The sequence below is a fragment of the Procambarus clarkii genome, chromosome 49 (genome assembly GCF_040958095.1).
Source record: "Procambarus clarkii isolate CNS0578487 chromosome 49, FALCON_Pclarkii_2.0, whole genome shotgun sequence".
In the NCBI taxonomy this organism is placed as follows: domain Eukaryota; kingdom Metazoa; phylum Arthropoda; class Malacostraca; order Decapoda; family Cambaridae; genus Procambarus; species Procambarus clarkii.
In genome coordinates, this window is record NC_091198.1 from 17,312,569 (window position 1) to 17,336,154 (window position 23,586).

At 42.3% G+C, this 23,586-nt stretch overlaps 1 protein-coding gene across 15 annotated transcripts in view; it reads left to right on the forward strand.

The window, feature by feature from the left end:
• The window catches only part of Hrb27C (Heterogeneous nuclear ribonucleoprotein at 27C), an 87,006-nt gene extending 67,655 nt beyond the window's left edge, over window positions 1-19,351 (forward strand). For all 15 annotated transcript variants that reach the window (XM_069303038.1, XM_045750290.2, XM_069303042.1 and 12 more), the window contains one exon: window positions 16,681-19,351. In XM_069303038.1, the coding sequence (XP_069159139.1) occupies window positions 16,681-16,793 (113 nt within the window). In that variant the 3' untranslated portion in view covers window positions 16,794-19,351. The remainder of the gene's footprint in view (window positions 1-16,680) is intronic.
• Window positions 19,352-23,586: the final 4,235 nt, after the last annotated feature.

Sequence of the window (23,586 nt, forward strand, 5' to 3'; positions counted from 1 at the left end):
TGACTTTTTTTACTGATGTTCTTCTAGAGAATTTTATTGCGAACACGTTGGTACCAAAATGAAATACATAGCTCAAGAACTAAGGTAAGGAGAGTAAAAAGAGTATACACATTTTTGTTTTTACGCTTACTCAGCAAAAACGCTCCGCGCGCACACCGCTTTTTATTTTTTACCTTCGCCGGGCACGCGAAAGTGTTAACATACAAATACATTTTATACTGAATACAATGTTTTTTTCTAATTACAATACAGTACCTATGTTTATCTTGCCTTTATGGAGGGCTCTTGATGGCATATGGAAGATGGTGATGAGGGGGGAGGAGGAGAGTTGTTACTGTTTGGATGGGGAGTCTCCTTCCATTATCACATCAGGCAGTGATGTTTTCTCTGGGGTACACTCTCTCCTACGTTTTGCCTGAATACCACTAGAACCTGGTTGTGGTTCTGTGCTCGTTTGTCTCGCTACAAATTTGTCAAGACATTTGTTTTTCCCTTCGTTTTAACATTAGTCGGTAATGATGTATCACAGTGTCATTGAATAGGTTAAGGCAACGACCTACTGCAGCTTGATTTGGGTGAGTCGTTTCAGCAAAGGTTTGGAATTCTTCCCATGCTGCCCCCCTCCCCGCTCAGCTCGTTGTCGCCGTGTGGGGGCTTAGTGGACGGTTGCCGGAGTGTGATGCTCCTTGGGACAGTCCTCTGTCCTTTTCTAGCCTTGTGCTCCTGCTGCCGTCCTCTCCAATTCTGCTGGGCATCTTTTCCTTTTCCTTCTGTTTCGTTTTTCTCCCCCCTCTTCTCCTATCTGCTTGCCGTTTCCTGCCGACCTTTTGCCCGTTCTGGTTCTTCCCTTGGACTTCTTTTATTTTGACGCCCGGGTGCTTGAGGAGGCATACTCTTGCACCCGTAGAACTGTAGTACCCGACGTCGAGAGCGAGGGGAACCTTTTATTGTCAATCCCCCTTTCGTCACTGAACTCGATCTCGACGGACTGTCGGTTTCTTAAGGTGGCGTTTGTGGGGCGTATACTCACGACGCACCCCTAGGAGGCCCCGGCAAGATCGGCGATAGCTTCTTGTTGGGTGTCCTGCCTCTAATTGTGGCTCCATGGTGGGTGTGGGGGCACATTCGTGAATGAATTCTTCTTTTCGTCATGATGATAACCCCTGTTTCGGCTGCTTCTGGTGTACCTTCTCAGGCTCGTGGGGTGGGCAACCAAGCCCCCGAGTCGGTCCGTATTGGAAGACCGGGCTCTGTAGCCTCCGCTGCATTGGGCCCCGACCTTGCTCCTCCTTTGGCCTCTGACTCCTTTCCCTGGCTCCTCTCCCTCCTCTGTGGTTGGGTCGAGCCCCAAGCCCCCAGTGGCGACTACCTCGTCCCCTGGCGCGGCTCCTTCTCTAGTTGTAACTACTGCGCCTTTTCACCCCTCTCTCTCTAGGGGTTCTCACTGCCGTCCTCGTCACGGCCGCCCTCGCTCGATTCCTTCCAGTTCTGCTACCTATCAAGCCTTGTTTGGTCCCACTTCGTGGGCCAAATATTTTGATCTCCTCCCTCTTGATTCTGCGCCTCCTGACGATTTCTCCCTCCATCGACATCTCGTTGATAACGTGGATGCCTCCATTACTTTCAACCCCACTCGTCTCGGTACACATGTCGTTGCTGCTCCTTCTCAGGATGCTGCTTCCCGCTTGGCTGCCTTATCCTGCCTTGGCGAGACCCCTGTTCGGGTCTCGAAGAACGCTCAGTTGAATGCCAGTGTTGGCACTATTTTGCTCCCGCCCCATGTTGCGACCGTTGTTCGGGACCTGCGCGACTGCCACGACGATATTCGACATATCCTTGCTGCCCAGGGCCATTCTATTCTCCAGGTGGACACGTTTACTCGTCCCCCTCGTGGTAGTCGCCGTCAACCCCTCCGGGTTGTGAAGATTACCTTTGATGGTAGGACCCTTCCACTGTCATTCTTGCTGGTGCCAGGTGCTCTGTCCAGGAGTACATTCCTTCTCCTCGGCTCTGCAACAAGTGCTGGAGGTTTGGGCATGGTGCCCTCCGCTGCTCCGGGACTGTCTCTCTCTGTCCTTTGTGTGGTGGCGAAGGTCACTCTAAGTCGGAGTTCACTTCTCCCCAGGCTCGTTGCCTCAACTGCGGTGAGGCCCATCCTACCTTCTCCCGTGCGTGTGTCCATTACAAGCTTGAGGCAGCCGTCCTCAACTTGAAGCACCGGGAGCGTTTATCTTTTCCTGAGGCGAGACGCCAGGTTCGCCGGCTCCCGCCTTATGCTAATATCTCTTATGCTCGCGTGTTGCACTCTTCCTCTCCTCGTCCTTCCCGCCTTCCTCAGACTCACAACCGTTTCCGGGCCTTGGACCCTGATGCGCCCACTGCCCCCTCCTCTGTTCCTTTGGGTTCTCTCCCGAAGGATCCTCCTCCTGGTCCTCTGTCTGGGGTTCCCCTTCTTTCTACCCGGTCTGTCGTGTCTCCTGTGTCTTCTTCCTCGTCCCCCTCCAATCCTCCTTCCCATCCTCTTCCTCCATCTATCGGCTCTCCCCACCGCCTGTCGGTGCGGGCGGATGTCCATCGCTCTCCTAGCGGCCGTCGTGTGTGCTCTCATTCGGCTTCTCCTGTTGAGACACTGGAATCCGTTGCCCGGTACGTAGTTGCTGGGACACCGGTCTCTTTAAGTCAGAAGCGTAAGCCTGGCTCCTCTCCTTCCTCTTCCCCAGCGGGTAAGAAGGCTTCGCTTTCTTCCTCAGCTCCTACTTCTGGTTCTGTTGCTCCTTCCCCTCCCGTTTCAGTGGTTGCGCCCCCTGTTCCTGCTATGGTGGTTTCTTTGGCCCCTGCTTCCCTTTCGGTTGCTGCTCTTGCTGGGGTGCGCTCCCCTCTTTCTACTCCCCCTCTTCCTGCTGCTGTCTTTGACTGCTCCTCTCCGTTGTCTCCTCCTCTTCCTCCTCCTCCGGACCCCGCCCGCCCACCTCTGATCTGTTCTCCCGTTTCCTTCCCTCCGTCTTTGGTCAGTTTACCCATGCCCCCTAACCCTGACTTTGCTGACCCTGATCCCGACCCTGATATTCTTTAACGTGCTCTGTTGCTCTTTCGCCTTGGTTTCTTCCTTGTTCTCTGTTTTTGTCCTTTCTCTTCTCGTCGTTGTCCATTCTTCAATGGAATGTTCGAGGTTATTACGCCAATTTCCTCGAAGTCCAACTTCTGATTTCGCGGTTTTCGCCCCTTTGTGTCTGTCTCCAGGAGCCAATGCTTGGTGCTCGTCCTGGCCGTTTTCGTGGCTATTCCTTTCTCTCTCTCCCCCCCCCCCCAGCCATTGCTGGGGCTTCTAATTCTTCTGCTCTCTTGATTCGTGCTGATGTTCCCTTTGTTCCTTTACTTTTTCCTTCGCCTCTCCATTGTTCTGCTGCTCGTATCTTTGTGGGGAAATGGTACACAGTTTGTTCCATTTATCTCCCCCCGAGTGTCCCGCTCTCTCTTCCTGATTTGAAACACCTCCTAGACTCCTTGCCGGAGCCTGTGCTCCTGCTGGGTGACTTCAATTGTCGTCATTCTCTTTGGGGTGACGTTCTGACGAATACCCGGGGTCGCCTCCTTGAGCCGTTTCTCCTCTCTTCTTCCCTGTCTCTTCTGAATTCTGGTGAGCCCACTCATTTGGACTCTCGGACTCGCACCCTTTCTTGTCTTGATCTTTCTCTCTGCTCTTCTTCTCTCTACTTAGATTTCACGTGGCAGGTTCTTGATGACCTCCATGGAAGTGATCATTTCCCCATCCTTGTTTCCTTTTTCTCTTTTCGCCCTTCTCTCTCTTTCCCTAGGTGGCAGTTTGCTAAGGCAGACTGGACCCTATTTACCCTCAGTGCTGCTCTCTCTGACCTCTCCCTTCTGCCTCTCTCTCGCGCTCTCCTCCTTTTTCATGACACTGTCTTCAACGCTGCCCTCCGCTCTATTCCTCGCTCTTCCTCTCGGGGTCCGCGGAAGTGCGTTCCCTGGTGGAATGCGGACTGTGCTCGGGCTGTCTGCTGTAAGCGTGCAGTCTGGAAGAGGCACCGCCATAGGCAGACGACCGATTCTTTTCTTTTCTTTCGGAAAGCGAGTGCGGTGGCCCGTAGGGCCATCCGTACGGCTAAACGTGAATGTTGGGCATCTTATGTCTCAACAATTACGTCCGACACCCCTCTGGCCCAGATCTGGAAGCGTATCCGCAAGATAACGGGTAAGTTCGTTCCCGATGTTTCACCGGTCCTTCACCTCCATGATACTCTTGTGGCGGACCCGTTGCAGGTCGCTTCCGAACTGGGTTCCCACTTTTCTTCTGTTAGCTCTGGTCTTCATCTTCCCCAATCTTTCCTTCTTCGTAAACCTGTCCTTGAGTCTCGTCCTTTAGATTTCTGCACTCATCTTCAGCTTCCCTATAATGATCCCTTCTCTCTCTCTGAACTTCGTTCTGCCCTGGCCCTCTGCGGTTCTACGGCGGCGGGCTCCGATGGTATTCATTATGAGATGCTTCGCCATCTCCCTCCGAGGACGTCTCAGTATTTACTGCGTCTGTATAATCGGATCTGGGAGTCGTCGTCAGTCCCTGAGGACTGGCTCGATGCCGTTGTCCTCCCTGTTCGCAAACCGGGGTCTCTGGGTACTTCCCCTAAGGACTTTCGCCCTATTGCTCTCACAAGTTGTGTCTGCAAACTCTTTGAACGTATGGTTAACGTTCGTCTGATGTGGTTCCTGGAACACCATCACCTCCTCTCCCCTTCTCAATTTGGTTTCCGCAAGTGCCGCAGCACGACAGATGTCCTGGTGAACTTGGAGGTCTATATTCGTACTGCTTTTGCTGCGAAGACCTCCGTTGTTGCCGTCCTTTTTGACCTAGAAAAGGCTTACGACACCACTTGGCGTTATCATATCCTATCTCAACTTCATTCTTTTGGCCTTCGTGGTCATCTCCCTCTCTTTCTCCGCAGCTTCCTCTCTCGTCGTTCCTTTCGGGTGCGCCTTGGTACCGCTCTCTCTCCCTCTTTTCAGCAATACGGTGGTGTGCCCCAGGGTAGTGTTCTGAGCACTACTCTTTTTCTGGTTGCCCTCAATGGTCTTCTTTCCTCTCTTCCTTCTGGTGTCTTCTCCGCTCTCTATGTCGATGATCTTACCCTTTGTTGTCAGGGTGATGATTCGCCTCTCCTTCAACGCCGGCTTCAACTTGCAATTGATGCCGTGTCGTCTTGGGCCACAGATCATGGCTTCAAGTTCTCTACTTCTAAGACTTGTGCCATGACTTTTACGCGGAAACGGGTTGTTCTTCGTCCCTCTTTGTCACTTTATGGTCATCCCCTTGAATACAAAGATTCCGCGAAGCTTTTGGGGTTATTCCTTGACACTCGTTTGTCTTGGTCTCCCCATATCTCTTACCTCCGTGTTGAGTGCTCTAAGGCCCTTACCCTCCTTCGGGTCTTGTCCCATACTTCTTGGGGGGCAGATAGGCGCACTCTCCTTGCTTTACATTCCTCTCTCGTCCTGTCTAAGCTCGATTATGGTTGCCCTGCTTACTCATCTGCTTCTCCTTCTACTCTTCGCTGTCTTGATGCTTTGCACCATACTGGGTTGCGCCTCAGTTCTGGTGCCTTTCGTTCGACTCCCATCCTTAGCTTGTATGTTGACACTGGCTTCCTGTCTCTCCAGGACCGCCGTGATCGCTACTGTCTTCGCTATCTTGCGCGGTCCTTGCAAGGTCCTTGCAACATCCTTCCTCTCGCCTCTGTCGTGCTTTAACTTTTACCCCTCCTGCGGTTCCTGTTCCTCTTCACCACCTCCCTCTTTCTGTCCGGTTGTCTCGCCTACAAGATTCTCTTTCCGTTCGTATTTCTGATGTTTCTCCTCGTGTTGTTCCTTCTTTGCCCCCGTGGAGGGTCCCTCTTCCGCGGTTTTGTACATCCTTGACCCGTATCACTAAAGCTTTTACCCCTCCTACGGTTCTAAAACGCCTTTTCCTCGAGCACTTTTCTTCTCACTCCCGCTCCATTTCTGTCTTCACTGATGGGTCTAAGTCAGCGGACGGTGTTGGCTACTCTGTTGTTTTTCCTGATCGCACTTATATGTGTCGCTTGCCTCCGGAGACTAGCATCTTTACAGCGGAACTTTATGCTATTCTCTATGCTCTTCGTCTCCTGCTTTCTCGTTGTCAGTCTTCCTTTGTAGTTGTTGTTGACTCTCGTAGTGCCCTCATGGCCCTCGGGTCCTTTAATCCGGTTCATCCAGTAGTTGTCAAGATCCAGCATTGGCTGTTTCTCGTTCACAGTAAATTTAAGTCGGTTGAGTTTTGTTGGGTTCCCAGCCATATTGGTGTGTCTTTAAATGAGCGTGCGGATGCTGCCGCCAGGGAAGCTGTCCGCTCTTGTCCCATCTCTCGTAAAGGCATTCCGTATTCCGACTTTTACCCGGTTATCCATTCCTCAGTCCTTACCCGTTGGCAGGCTTCTTGGTTGTCTGTTACTGGTAACAAGCTACGTACTCTTAACACTTTCGCGCTCTCAGCGCTCAAAAACAACAATACCCCAGATGCTTTCGGCACTTCGCGCGCCTACGCGGTAAGACCGAAAAGTGTACACTCTTTTGACTGTCCTGACAATAATTGAAGGCGCACGTATTTAAATTTGGTATCACTGTGTTCGCAATGAAATTGTCTATAAGAGCATACCTATAAAATGCCGCCCAAGCATAAGGAGTATCAACACCAAATAAAAAACTATGCAGATCACTCGCCGAGAGCGCCAAACAGCAACAAAATGTTTCCACTCTCTTAATGGTTGCGAAGCCTACAGTTGTCCTACATCGCTAATTTTGGTATCATTGGAATCGCAATAAAATTCTCTACACGGACATATGCATATGAATGTTTAATATAGGTAATTGCCCACCCGCAAGAGTGTGTGAAGTGGAGAGTAGTTAGCCGCGAGCGCACTGGCGAAAACACAGGGGGGAAATCATGCTTGGAAAGTTTATACGTTTCCTGACCCTACTTTTCTATGTACGTATTTCTTTTTTATACCAATGTGTTCGCAATAAAATTTTCTATAAGATGAACTGTATAACATTTGTACAAAGCATGTGTAAGAGAAGCGCCAAATATAGAACCACGTCGCTCAGTATGCGTTCGCGGCAGAAACGAACGCATTGTTTTCGTTCGTTTGATGTTTGTCATGTTTATACTTGTTGAAACATTTTATAATTTGTATGACAGTGATTGCAGTAAAATTCCCTACACAGACATATACATAACACATACAAATATTTCCCACGTGTTGGATATATCAACGGCTAAAGGGAACCCACTGCCACACGCTCGCCACACCCCCAAACATACTTTGTGTGTTTTTTTTTTTACTCATAGAAGTTTATGTGATATAATATTCATTCTGGTACCAAAACATTCGCAAATAAATTCCCTACAAAACAAAAGTATCCCCATCCATTTCGGTTAAAAAATGGAATTTATAGAAATATTTTTTCGATGGACGAGAAAACTCGGCTGTTATGCGGAATCGTAAGAGAAAACGGCGACGAGTTATCTCTAATCTAAAGCGCGAAAGTGTTAAATGTTGTGTTTCCTCGTGGCCGTCCTCCTTCCACCGTAACCGGAGGTGGGAAACAGCTCTGGCGAGGTTGCGTATTGGCCATACTCGCTTAACCCATGGTCACTTGATGGAGCGCCGCCCTGCCCCTTATTGTCCTAGTTGCATTGTCCCTCTTACGGTCGTGCATGTCCTTCTTGAATGTCCTGACTTCCAGGACGAGCGTGTGTCTTGCACATGTCCCTCGATAGACTTCTTGGTGACTTGGATACTTTTGATATCGTTCGCCTTATGCGTATTTGATGGTGCTACATAGCCTTCCCGGTTTGGTGCCTTCTTTTGATAATTACTTACTTACTTACTTCCCATGCTGCACACATTTTCTTAATTGTTGAGGAAGAGGCATTCTGTACTCTTGTTTCTGCTCTATGGTCATCCTTACATGGGTTTTCATATGTTGAGCCTTACCACTGACTTTCCTGGGACTCAGGGCTTGATATATAATAATTACTTTATCATTGAAATATAACATTTTGACATTGAAATAACTAGGTAATTATATCTCTGTGGCAACACCCGCCTAACAGCTGTGGCGGAGCAGACCGCTTCCGACGCTTGCCGAGTCGGCGCCTCTTATTGCCAGACTTGTTCGCCCTATTATGGCCAAAATATGCCACTTATGATTTTTTTTAATATTTTTACCATGACCAGGGAATACAAAATTAACCGGTTTATAAGAACGAAAAAAAAAAAAAAATTTTATGCGCTTGTGGGTGTCAAAGGCCAAATAGCCCTTAGCAGCTTGGAGGTTAACAGTATCACAAACTTTGGACCTGATTTGCGTCCAATTTTTTTCTCTTGAATCCAAACTTTGGACCTGACTTGCGTCCACTACAAAAATATTTGTATAAAATTCATTTTTTATCCGATCGACCTCGGGATAGTATCAAAATAAGCGCTTTTAGAATGCACATAATTTGATACCAAAATGAAAGATATAACCTGAAACTTGATGTCTGAACACTTGAAAGATTATAAATAGGTTTTTGGTCAAAATATTAAAATATTTGGTAAAATTCTATTTATTGTCCTATTATGTTGGTACTAGTTTTAAAATGTGCGCCTGTACTTTGCGAACAATTTGATACCAAAATGAAAGATGTAACACAAAACTTTGTCAGAACACTGGAAAGATATAAATAATTTTGTGATGTTGACCAGACCACACACTAAAAGGTGAAGGGACGACGACGTTTCGGTCCGTCCTGACCATTCTCAAGTCGATGAATGTCCAGTTATGTCCATCTTGATTTCTCAAGGAGTTGTGAATGCTGTACAGTAAATACGTACTGTACTGTATTATGCCGTTAGCACTGTATTGATAAATAGTTCTGCTGTATGTTGAGTACTTCAATGCAGTTTATGAAAACTATTTTACACTAAAATTTCTGTACTGCACCCTTAATTTTAACACTAACACAGTGAACTTAAATTTAACACTTATTCTAACTGTACACTCCACACACGATGTTCTTAGATGTTTGCATCAGCTTTACTGGTGCTCGTTGCTGCTGTGTTTTGCTGCAACTGCTTTTGAGGTGGTGCTGAATGCTGTTGTACCGGTGCTGGGTACGGCTGTGCTCATGCTGGGTATGGCTGTGCTCATGCTGGGTATGTCTGTGCTCGTGCTGGGGTACGGCTGTGCTCGTGCTGGGGTACGGCTGTGCTCGTGCTGGGTGCTGCTGTGCTCGTGCTGGGTACGGCTGTACTCGTGCTGGTTGATTTTCTGCTACTAGTTCTTGCAAAATATTGCTTCATTTTTGGCATTAATAAGGCACTATTAGTAAGCTCCTGAGATATTTTGTTGTATAACAATACTGTAGTCAGAACAACCTGGCTGTAGTCAAAAATGGTAAATTCCACGATTATTTTTCCACCGGCGGATAAATACGTCAATGGCAGACAAAGCTAAGGGCACTGGGTGCCTACTGTACGAACGCACTCTAGGTCTATACTCCCTACAGTAGGCTGGTGTTTAAGCCAGATTCAGTAACAAATTTCTCAAATATTGGATATACATCAAATTATTTATTTTTGAGTTATATATTTAGTTTAGCAACATTATGATGATAATAAGAGCTATAAAAAATACTTTTTTGGAACTGATTTATTAATATTGTTTCGAAGCTGCAGGTCACAGAATTGTGGTGACGAAATCGAACAAAACACGCATGGTGTTGTATGCACACGGATTAGACCTGTCCATTCGCGCTGGAGTTGTGCCGCCAATAACATTAATAATTTCTCAAATAGAAGATATCATATTACAGTATAATTTTGGTTTTATTTAGCGATATTATTAATTAGGATAATAAAGAGTTATTAAAACACCAGTTTTAGAAATGATTTATTAATCTGAAATGTTGAAAGTCATGGGTCACTGAACTATGACGACACGACGAAAGTGAGTGAAACTTCACTGTAAAGTGAGGTTTACTGTACTGTAGTAGGCATCCATCAGTCTCAGGAGACTATGGAGTTGCGCTCTGGTTGTTGGTATTCCATTATCTGTCCACTCTCACTCATCTTGTTTCATCATAGAAAATGTATATAAGAAGATTTCAACACATTAGCTAGCTATTCACACTTCAGCCATTAACACTTGTGTTGCTCAGGGTTGTTGCATTTGTCACCCACAGGCACATACCAAAAAAAAAAAAAAAAAAAAAATCTTCTAAACCTGTTAATTTGCATTCCCTGATCATGGGAAAAATAGTACAAAAAATCGTAAGTGGCATATATTGCCCACTATCAGGGAAGTCTGGCAAAAAACAGGCGCTGACTCAGCGTGTGTCCCAGACGGTCTGTTGCTCCCAGCTGTCAGGCACGAGTGGCCACAAAGAGATAATTACCTAATTATTTCAATGTTTCTGATTGATTTTTTGTAGTTTGTTTGCTGTAATATTATTCGGTAGTGTGTAGTGTGATATATTTATGTAATAAAATGAGTGAATCATCACTGTACTCAAAATTATGGTGTGCATATTGTTGATTCCATTATTAAGTTCATCAAACAGTGAACAAATACTTTGTCAGTTATTACACTATATACACAGGTTATATATAAGTATCTGCATGTTTTGTTTACCATAACGAATCACTAAGTTGCTATTATGAGTCAAAAAGCAATGAGGAGTGACCGCCACACACCAGCTAGCCACTCGCTGTCACTCTCCCACTCACTCCCTCAACACCTCACTCGCCCACATTCTCCTCCCACCATACTGTTTTTGCTTTTATTCACTATATACAGACGTTATATATAAGTATCTACATTCGTGTTCACCATAACGAACCACTCAGTTGGTATGCTGAGTGGCAGTGGCAGCCTGCCACTGGCTCCCTCCCTCACCTCACCTGACTCGCCACCATTCTCCTCCCACCATACTGTTTTTGCTTTTATATACAGACGTTATATATAAGTATCTACATGTTTTGTTCACCGTAGCGAACAACTAAGCTGGTATAGTGAGTCCAGACAGTAAAAGGTGGTCACACCTTTGATGCTAGGCAAGGAAGTGAATGAGATGTATGTCAAGTTTTGTGAAATATATGATAAAGGCACAAAAAAATTTATACCAAAACAGAGATGCAGAACTAGGAAACAGGATTGGTTCAATAGAAATTGCGAGAGGGCTAGAGACCAAAAGACAAAAATGGAATCAATACAGGAAGAGGCCGAACCCCCAAACATACCAGCGATACAAAGATGCGAGAAACAACTACACGGCAGTGAGGAGAGGCAGAAAGAAATTTTGAAAAAGGGATTGCAGACAAATGTAAAACAGAACCAGATCTATTCCATAAATTCATAAACAACAAATTGCAGGTAAAGGATAATATTCAGAGGTTGAAAATGGGAAATAGATTCACGGAGATAAAAAGGAAATGTGTGAAACACTAAACGAAAAGTTCCAAAGTGTGTTTGTACAAAATGAAATCTTTAGGGAACCAGATACAATAAGAATTCCAGAGAACAACATAGAGCACATAGAGGTGTCTAGAGACGAAGTGGAAAAAATGCTCAAGGAGCTCGGTAAGAACTAAGCAGCTGGCCCAGATGGCGTTTCACCATGGGTTCTGAGAGAATGTGCATCTGAGCTCAGCATTCCACTTCACCTGATCTTTCAGGCATCCCTGTGTACAGGAATCGTAGCAGACGTGTGGAAACAGGCTAACATAGTTCCAATCTACAAAAGTGGCAGCAGGGAAGATCCCCTCAATTATAGACCTGTATCATTGACAAGTGTAATAGTGAAAGTATTGGAAAAACTAATCAAAACTAAATGGGTAGAACACCTAGAGAGAAATGATATAATATCAGACAGACAGTATGGTTTTCGATCTGGAAGATCCTGTGTATCGAATTTACTCAGTTTCTATGATCGAGCCACAGAGATATTACAGGAAAGAGATGGTTGGGTTAACTGCATCTATCTGGACCTAAAAAAGGCTTTCGACAGAGTTCCACATAAGAGGTTGTTCTGGAAACTGGAAAATATTGGAGGGGTGACAGGTAAGCTTCTATCATGGATGAAAAATTTTCTGACTGATAGAAAAATGAGGGCAGTAATCAGAGGCAATGTATCGGAATGGAGAAATGTCACAAGTGGAGTACCACAGGGTTCAATTCTTGCACCAGTGATGTTTATTGCGTACATAAATGATCTACCAGTTGGTATACAGAATTATATGAACATGTTTGCTGATGATGCTAAGATAATAGGAAGGATAAGAAATTTAGATGATTGTCATGCCCTTCAAGAAGACCTGGACAAAATAAGTAGATGGAGCACCACTTGGCAAATGGAATTTAATGTTAATAAATGTCATGTTATGGAATGTGGAATAGGAGAACATAGACCCCACACAACCTATATATTATGTGAGAAATCTTTAAAGAATTCTGATAAAGAAAGAGATCTAGGGGTGGTTCTAGATAGAAAACTATCACCTGAGGACCACATAAAGAATATTGTGCAAGGAGCCTATGCTATGCTTTCTAACTTCAGAATTGCATTTAAATACATGGATGGCGATGTACTAAAGAAATTGTTCATGACTTTTGTTAGGCCAAAGCTAGAATATGCAGCTGTTGTGTGGTGCCCATATCTTAAGAAGCACATTCATCCAACTGGAAAAGGTGCAAAGACATGCTACTAAGTGGCTCCCAGAACTGAAGAGCTACGAGGAGAGGTTAGAAGCATTAAACATGCCAAAACTAGAAGACAGAAGAAAAAGAGGTGATATGATCACTACATACAAAATAGTAACAGGAATTGATAAAATCTACAGGGAAGATTTCCTGAGACCTGGCACTTCAAGAACAAGAGGTCATAGATTTAAACTAGCTAAACACAGATGCCGAAGAAATATAAGAAAATTCACCTTCGCAAATAGAGTGGTAGACAGTTGGAACAAGTTAAGGGGCCGTCTGGTTATTATAATGAAAGTTGTTCAATGTCAACCAATATTATTTTTCTAGTTGTATATGAAAAGTGCTTAAATTGTCCCAAGTTTCAGTACTGCAGCATAAATAGAAAGGGAGTTTTTTTTTTTTTTTTTTTTTTTTTTTTTTTTTTTTTTTTTTTTGAACGTTTTTTACACATTTTCAAGTCCACACTTCAGAACACACGTTTCAGATAAAATTATTCTGTGACACTTTTCTGACACAGCATATAATAAAGGATTTGGGGATTTAGAATTTCCAAAACATCTTTAGTTTTCCTAATACAACTGTTCAAAGTTCCCCAAATTTTTTTTGCAAATATGGCATGTTTAATGCTATTATAAAATCAATAAATGAACTTAGAGAAAAATGAAAGCCCCCCAATGTAGAGACATGCCCTCCACATATACTGTGTAAGTTTCATGTAAATTGAATAAAAAAGGAATCAGTTTTGTAAACGTTTGTGTCAATTGAAAAAAAAACAGAAATGAATAAAGTCTAAGGTTCTAAAATCTGTGGCTGGGGTTGACATCAACCAATTTTCTCCAAAATTGGCATCCTTACAGATAGGCTTACGTACAGTCAGGTGTGTAAGTTTGATGCAAATCGCCCAAAAAAATATTAAAAAAAAAAAAAAAAAAAAAATCCTTTTTTTTTTCCTTAAATTTTTTTTCCAATTAAACTAATTATAATATTTGTTTAATATATGCTATTGTGATAGCAAAGAGTCATAGTTATGATTTCAGTTGACACTTTTGATTGATAATCAATTTTGACCATTTTTGCATAATTTTTACAACTGCTTCAATATTTTTTTTCTCCCTTCCTATTTATGCTACAATGCTGAAACTTGGACCAGATGAAACACTTTTCATATAGAACTTGTCAAAAAAGTTTGATTGAAATCGAATGAGTTTTCATTTTTGGACCCAGATGCCAACCAGACGCCCCCTTAAGTGAGAAGGTGGTGGAGGCCAAGACCGTCAGTAGTTTCAAAGCGTTATATGACAAAGAGTGCTGGGAAGACGGGACACCACGAGCGTAGCTCTCATCCTGTAACTACATTTAGGTAATTACACAGAGTCAGCAGACAACGCTACCTCCCTCCCCACCAAGATTACTCCTCGCACAACAGTGCTAATTATCACAACAATCTTGCTATTATCAGAGTCCTGGTCATTTTTATTACAGTCAGGAGTCTTCTGTAATAATATCGCTAAATAATAGCATGAACATATATATTATGGCATTTTTAGGCGATGATGTGGGCACAAGCTGAACAGCAGTGCTGTGAGCTCATGCTGCGTGCGTCAGGCTTGGTGGCTCACTCAATACCTGTACTGAGGCCCTCACACCTGGGAATTTGGCCCACGATTTAAAAAAAAAATGGAGTCTGTTTACAAGAGCCCTGATGAAGGGGAGGTGAACCTTTAACTTGAAGGTTAAATTAATTTACAAAGATACGTGTGCCACAAATCAGTGAACGAAAATCATGGAAACTCAGTTGTTCACTTGTGTGGACCACTCTGGCTGGTGTTTGGTTCATATGGTTCACTTGTTGTGTGATCCAACTTGTCTTATGAAGGAATTATTGATTGCAATCTGTGATAGAATGAGACAGTTTTCCCACCACTCTGTAAACTCTGTCCCAACATCATAAGCTTGTGGACCACTTGTGTGGTCCACTTGTGTGATCCACTTGTGTGATCCAACTTGTCATATGAAGGAATTATTAATTGTAACCTGTGATGGAATGGGAAAGTTTTCCACCAGTCTGTGAACTCTGTCTCGACATCATAAGCAAATCCGAACATCCCCCACTCCATCGAACCGGGCGAGTAAATCCGGCCTGAAAAGTGTGCGAACTAGCTGTAGATTCGTTGAATCGAGGTTGTACTGTACCTCCATGTATGATGTGCTCTGGAATTGGCATTGGGTCTGGCTCTCTGAAATCCCCATTTTGTACAAACTCACTTTGGAACTGATCATTTAGCATTTCACCCTTTTAATAAATTTATAGAAAAGGTCTGGATTTGTTTTACATTTGTCTGTAAACTCTCCTAGAGTTCCTTTCTGCCTCTCTCTTCTTACTGCTGTTTGTTTCTTGCTTGTTTATAGTGCTGGTATGTTTGAGGGTTAGGCCTCTTCCTATAATTTACCCATTTCCTTGTCTTTTCCTCTCTGGTCCTCTCACAATTTCTATTGAACCAGTCCTGTTTTCTGGTTCTGCATCTCTGGGTACTGTATACATATTTTTTGTACCTTCGTCATAGGGTCCGGTAGTGCAGTCAGGTTTGTTCTCGACTCACAGTCGAGAATTCCGGGTTTGAATCCTGGGCGGGACAGAAATGGGTGGGGTGCATTTCATATCTCCTAATACTCCTGAGTCAGCTGGTTGAGGGGTTGCATCTTGGGTGGCATTAGTAATTCAACCTGGAGTGGGGGGGGGGAACCCTCCATATAAGCCCAACATATATGAATATACTTTGGCTGCCTGTCCACGAACAAATGAATTATATAATATTATTATTGTATAGTACACAGAATTTAACGTACATCTGATTTATTTCCTTGCCTAGCAGCAAGTCTTTCCATTGAAATTCATTGTGTCCCATAGTGCATCCCCATAGTGTCCTCTGTTAAAATCAATTTTGTCATTCCTTTCTAGATTGTTGTTTTTGTTTTTAGATACAGCTACAGGGAACAAAAAGTTCCAAGTAGCAAGGGCTATGGTGAGCCTGTAGTGGACTTACCTGGCACAGCAGCAGGGCTATAACTGACACCTACTTCTAGTTGATCAGACCACACACTAGAAGGTGAAGGGACGACGACGTTTCGGTCCGTCCTGGACCATTCTCAAGTCGATTGTGATAAAGTAGAGACAGGCAATAAATAGGCAAGAGAGAGCTGAGGAGCAAAGTAAGGTGTAGTAGAGGGGATAGTAATAATAATAACTGCAGAGGGCCTATTGGCCCATACGAGACAGCTCCCATTATAACCACCGAATGAGAAGGAGATAGTAATAGGAATAAGAAGAGGATAGCAAGGGAGCGTAGGAGAAGACAATGAACAGAAAATGGAGAAGAGAGAAAGAAAGATAAATGGAAGGGGTAAGCTTATGTTAGGTCACGTTTGTTAGGAAGATTAGAGCATTTGAGTATATACTGTGAAAGGGAAAAGTCCACAGCAACAAAGCCAGGACTCAAGTTCATGTTGGGTATATTGTGTATTAGAGCCGATTCAACAAGACGGCGTCTGTGTAGAGTAGAGGCAGGAAAGATTATTTTGGAGGAAAACCAATCAATGGGATTATTAGAATCCCTCACATGGCAGAAGAGAGCATTGGGAAAAACATTTCCAGAATATTCACCATCCACACCTACTCCCTTGTTCTCTCTCACCCTCTGTATACAGTGTATACTGTATGTGTATGGAGAGGGAGGCATTTTTGTTTGAGAAAATGTATTTTTGTTATGGCTAATTGTATTAGGGGCCCCAAGGATATCTTCCTTGATTAAAAGGTATCTTCAGTAGATAATTTGTTGTTGTTAATCCTATGCAATATTTGTTGGTGAATATAAATTTAATCAGAATTTTTTTCTTTTCTAGGGGCAGCTCGGTATGGTAGTGAGGGTGTTATTGGGCAAGAGGGCGGAGATCCACACACCAATGGGCGGCCCTCTCCCAGTAATGCTCAGCCATTCTCATACATCCAGCTATAGTCATGGATTTTGAGGGTTCATTGTGTAGATGACTTGAGCCCATGTTGGAAGAGTGCCATATGTTGGAAGACTAATGTGCCACAAAAGAAGGTTAAAGTTCAGCTGTACGAGTGGTAAAACTTGCTGTGGTACACCTTCGGTTTCCTTTTGGAAGTTTTCCATCTTAACTCTGTCAAACCATGCCAGTGATGGTATGATTGGGGGATGGCCAGAGCTCTAGTAAGGTTTCGACCTGGACATTTGTGGTCGTATCTCAAAAATCAGCCTTGTTGAGTATTTGATCTCTTGCTTACAACTACAGGTCATGTCTCATGTCAGGAGAGTAACACGTTTTTCTAAACTGTAATAGATTATTGATCTAATTTAATTAATGTTGGTATTTTGTAACGAGTAGATTGAAGTTGCTCTCTTATGTAATTGTCCACATCATACATATATAATAAATAAATATATATATATATATATATATATATATATATATATATATATATATATATATATATATATATATATATATATATATATATATATATAATATATATGTATAATATATATGTATAATATATATGTATAATATATATATATATAATATATATATAATATATATATAATATATATATTTTATAAATTGTATAGGAAATTGGCACCCTTCCAGTGTGGGCAAAGTATAATGAAGCAGGTACGTAGTAGAAACAGTATGCCTCCTTCGCGACGACAAACAGTACACAAACTTTGTGAAAGAAAATGATCATCCCCTTTATTGCCTACTAATGACTTTCGAGCAATGTATCATCGTCACCACAACTCCACCACTTCAAAGCCCACCACAATAAACCTCTCCACCTGGTCTAAGGTTAGAAATAAGACAACACAGAGACCAAAGATTAGCTCGTATCAAGAACTGCCCTGTACAGGACCACTTTCTCTCTGCCTTTTTCCTGTTTTTGTTTAATTTTCAGTTTTTTTGTTTACATATGTTGGGACTTGCTCTCTTGCTAATAATTTGTTTGACCGTTTTTATGTGGACGAGCAATATTGACTGTATTTTACATGTATGTCATTATTTAATTTTTTAAGGTAGTTTTTCTAGGTAAAAAAAATTGTGATTCTCACTAGTGTTAAAGACATAGTCCATAATTTTATTGTTGTTACTATTGTAAATTTTCTTTAATATCTGACTAATATTAAGGTATAATGAAGTCAAGTGTTTTAATACCTCGTCGCAACAGAATTACAATATTCCGGGCAACATTAGTAGTCTCGAGGAAAATTAGATTAAATCTATGTTTGCCACGAAGCAAGATTTTCCTGGGCAGGCTGATGTTTCTCGTAACGTTGTTGTTCTGAAGGTCGTGCTGCTCCTTGGGTCCTGTACTGTACGGGCTTGATGTGAATTTACCCGGTTGTAAACAATCAAGATTATTTGGCGCAGTGGTTTTTTAAACTGTACAATTTTAGGTACAATAATTGTTAAGAAAATTGGTTAATGTGCTCATTTCTTCTGTTGAGGCCGTTGTATTTGATACTGAAATATAAGCTTAGTCTACCGATGCCTTTTGTACAGCATTTAGGTTTTAAGTTTTAGCCTATATTTTGTACATAACAAAGACTTTTTTAACAATGAAATACTGGAGGTTTAAGTGTAGGTATTTTGTGTAAATGATTATGAGTGTGTCGCCAGCTGGCAACTGATGTGTACTGTTTCTGTTCACTATTTTCTATTTGATTATTTTTTAAAACCTGACTCCCTTGCAATGGTTGTTTGTGAGGAACTGCCTCCCCCCATGCCTGTATTAAGTAGCTGTGGTCAGGTTATCACAGCCAAGCCTAGCCATCGCCCCCCAGATACTTGATATTTTTGTTTAAGGTAACACAGAACATTGTATACCGGAGAGTGAATGGCTGTTTTATACCTGACATGGCTGGGTTTGGCTGGGGTGCCTCTAATGGTTTAAAATGGCTTAATGGCTGAAGACGTTAGAATGCAATGTGGCTGCCTTTTTATGGTGAAAGTACTGGTACAAAAGTTCAGTAGTGCAGCTGCCTGTTATGGAATAATGGGTTGTAAGATGACAGAAAAGGTGGCAGAGTTGCATATTGCAGCTTTAAAGCAGATATTCTGTTTAGTAGAGCTCCTACCATGCAGAATAGGAGATAGGTTAAGATAAAGGCATCCAATAAATGGTTGGGTTTAAAAGAAGGCAGTCTTCATTATGCTGCGGGTACTATCAGGAAGTTGTCACTTTTCTCAACCTTTATCTTCCTGCAGTTTGTGCTCAGATGATTGCACTTGTTTAGGGTGCCTGGTGAAGGTTAACATCTGTACATGGATGGTTATATTTAAAGCTTTTTAAAGTAGGTTTGTTTACTGTAGGTTTTAACATGTGCAGTTGCATGAGCTTGCAAGGAGTGGGGAGGTTAATGTTGATGTATGTGTAAGAAAGGCCCCTCACCCCTCCCCACCTCTTGTAGCAAGTTCCCAAAAGTTTATTTTTTGTTTTTCTATATTTTTATTTTTTCATTTTTTTTTTTTTTTTAGCCTAGACTTGCCACATAGGCACACGACCTAAAAGGCACGCTTACCTGCACCCTCGACAAGTGGTGAATCTGTTGGCATACGTGGTGTACTAGTCGCCCCACTCCCAAACCACTAAGCAAGGCACCTCAAGCTAGGATTATTCCATGATGTATTTGTTGAATGATAATATTGATCGGCAAATAATGAAGCTGGAGTGTGTTTCCTTTGCATGTAAAAATGGTGCTTTTTTCAAATTGGATGTATGTATTTTGTTGTGAATGAAGTTGATCAGAATTAGCTTTTCTGTTCCCTTTCACTCAAGAAAACTAGTCTAGTAATTTCGAATGTAAACCCTCTGAGCACTTGAGCCCATTCAAAAATCAGGTTTAGATTTGTTGAAGTGAATGTAATGTAATGAGGTTGTACATTATGCTAGTGAATAGGGGGATGGGGTGTGTTTTGCTGCGCCAAAGACCCGTAGTTTGGTATGATGACTGCCGTATTTGGCAACATTGGCCTGTGGAATATTTCTGTTGCAGCTCTTTATGAAGTGACTGTGTGCCTACAAACACACATGAATCATGCTCAAATCATTATTATTACATTAAGACTGAGTGAGCCAGGAAATTTAAATGTTTAGATGTATTACATTACAGCGTTGTCGTAATATACAACATCATCAGGGAAAATTTTGAATTAAGTAGATCTTCTATACAGTGATGAACATCTTTTTTTATTTGAACTTTGTACATATAGGGTTAAGGCTGCAAAACTAGACGAGTGCCACATTTTAGAACATAATCTAGAGATAGCTAATTTGTACAATCCTGCTAGTTGTGTACAGCAGCAGATCAATGGCAAAATATAAACTACTGAAAAAATGCTGCCTTTTTAATGCCCCCTTTATTGATGTTAAATATTAATTCTGCTGTTTTTCACGTTTGCTCTCGAGGGTTTTGCCTTGGTGTGATAAGAGGGCTCATGTACCGTGTCCTGGGGCCAGTAGGGGTTGTCTTGTACCCCTCTCTGCTTACACAGCCTTCCTGGTTTGATAATTACTTGTACCCCTCTCTGGGGGTACAAGTAATTATGAGGTACATGTGAGGAAATCATGTAGGGCACATGTTGGTGTCGTCGGACCACCCTCTAGAGGGACTTCTCTCACTGGTAAGTTTGGGTGGCTGAACTGGGGCATGAGGGAGAAAGAGGTCTTTGTACCTTTGGAGAATGTTCGATGTAGTAGAATCCTTTTGCTCGCCCACTTTTCACCACTCAAGATGACACTTTTCTACATTGACCAGCAATTGATCTTCCTTGCTGCCCTGGTGGTGATATCCCTTGACTCTGGGGGCCCCAAACTTTAATAAACAGAATCAGAATGCACATGGTAAACGAACTCGCTTCTCAAATTAAGACTCGTGGAGGTAAACGACCAGCATCCCCCTCCTTCCCTTCAAGTAGTGCTGTGGTTGAAGATGATCAGGCTACATTGTGCAGTCTTTTGTTCACCCATTGCTGATCCTCTCCATTCCTTAGCAGGAACAATTGTCAAGTCTCCAATGGTCACTACCTCGTCACATGTGACTAGTTTCGGTTGTTACAACTCTACCTGTTGCCGCCGCCTCCCTTTCCAGCCCGTTGTCGTGAGGGGGCTTGGCTGCCGGAGTGTGATGCTCCATGGGACATGTCCTTTTGAAGCCTTATGCTCCTGCAGTTGTCTTTACTAATTTTGCTGAAATCTTTTTCTTGTTTCATTTTTCTTCCCCACCTCTTTTTCTTTCTGACTATTATATTTTCTTTCTGATTACTGATTAGTAACCCAAACAATGTTTATTAAAACATACAATAAAATTAACAAATTAAAACTACCTCTATTCATTGTTGATAACTTCAAACTTCAATTATCTCTGAAACTAGTGTCAACTTTGAGTGGCTTCTAAAATTCCAGTTTTTGACCGATTTTCACTATTTTGACATTGTGTGCTCAGCTGTCCCTTAAGATTGGATTTTTCATAAACTATACATTTGTAGTTATAATTTTTTTGGTCAAAATTTGCCGCATATTTCAAATGCCTTATTGACGATTATTTTTTTACAGTAAACTATTCTAAAAATCTATATTCTAATTTGATGAAAATGAAGATCATATGCTATTCTGAGAGAAAAATATTTTAATTTTAAAATTAATATTATCTTGTTTTTCAAGTTATGTTGTGATTAGACAAAGTTGGAGCATTTGCTTAGTTGATTTTGCACAAAAAATTGGAGTGTTTGTGCAAGTTTTAAAAATTTATGTTAAATCATGTTATGTCAAATACATACGTATGTATTGCGCGGTTTAAGGGTTAAGCTGGTAATTGCAGGGTGTATATTCACGATGCCCCTCTGGGGGGCCCTCGTCTTGTTGGGTGTCCTATCCTCTTAATTGTGGCGCCATGGTGGGTGTGGGGGCTTAATCGTGGACAAAATTATATGCATGCTCGATTCTATGCCAATTTCTGGCACTCAATCTACTCAAGACTTCTAGGGTGGGCGACCAGGCCCCCCTCAGTCAGACTGTGATGGAAGGCGGAGCTCTGTGGCCCCCACTACATTGGGCCCTGACCATGCTACGTCTCTGACTCAACTGACTGACACTGCTTCCCTCCCACCTCTGTGGCGGGGTTGAGCCCCAAGCCCTCGGTGGTGACGACCTCATCACTTCGTGACGTAATAGTGAAAGAATAGAGCAGTGGCTATTCTGGGTGGTGATATGCCAATCACATTAAATAAAAAAAAAGTAAAATAAAGTAAATAAGACTGCTTCTGACCTCTTTACGGTGTGAGAGCTGCGAGTAAAGTCCAAAAGAATGAAAAACTTTAAATATTTAATATAACAAAAATGACTTTACCAACAAAAAAATTCCCATATTCTACTTGGCATTACCACAATGTAAAATGCAAAAGAAATATAAACATGTGACAGTAACGTTAATGGCAAAAAGAGAGGTGCAAAAAATATACAAAAAGCTGTACGCATCTACTGTCGCCTGGGAAGGCAACAATATATGTTACTGCTCTCACGTGAGCAGGAAGCCAGTGGCGTCTGGTCCAGCTTCAGGAGGCATCCAGCAGGAAGCTCCTGATATCACCTCTCGTAAGCAGATGCATTTGCATATAGTCCTGGGGACCATTCAGGCTTGTTCTCATATTCATATATATATATATATATATATATATATATATATATATATATATATATATATATATATATATATATATATATATATATATATAAAATTATAATGAGACATTGTAAGCCTCTCTATCAGAGTTTTTTCTTAAACTGTTGTGCAATATTATAACTTAAGTTATAATATTGCATATATATATATATATATATATATATATATATATATATATATATATATATATATATATATATATATATATATGTCGTACCTAGTAGCCAGAACGCACTTCTCAGCCTACTATGCAAGGCCCGATTTGCCTAATAAGCCGAGTTTTCATGAATTAATTGTTTTTCGACTACCTAACCTACCTAACCTAACCTAACCTTACTTTTTCTGCTACCTAACCTAACCTAACCTATAAAGATAGGTTAGGTTAGGTTAGGTAGGGTTGGTTAGGTTCGGTCATATATCTACGTTAATTTTAACTCCAATAAAAAAAAATAGATGTCATACATAATGAAATAGGTAGCTTTATCATTTCATAAGAAAAAAATAGAGAAAATATATTAATTCAGAAAAACTTGGCTTATTAGGCAAATCGGGCCTTGCATAATAGGCTGAGAAGTGCGTTCTGGCTACTAGGTACGACATATATATATATATGTCGTACCTAGTAGCCAGAACGCACTTCTCAGCCTATTATGCAAGGCCCGATTTGCCTAATATATATATATATATATATATATATATATGCGAACAAGCCTGAATGGTCCCCAGGACATATGCAACTGAAAACTCACACCCCAGAAGTGACTCGAACCCATACTCCCAGAAGCAACGCATCTGGTATGTACAAGACGCCTTAATCCACTTGACCATCACGACCGGACAAAATGAGGTGATAGCCGAGGCTATTTGAACCACCCCACCGCCGGCACTCGGATAGTTATCTTGGGCATAGCATTTTACCAAATCACCTCATTCTTTGGGGCAACACGTGAGGAACACAAATGCGAACAAGCCTGAATGGTCCCCAGGACATATGCAACTGAAAACTCACACCCCAGAAGTGACTCGAACCCATACTCCCAGAAGCAACGCA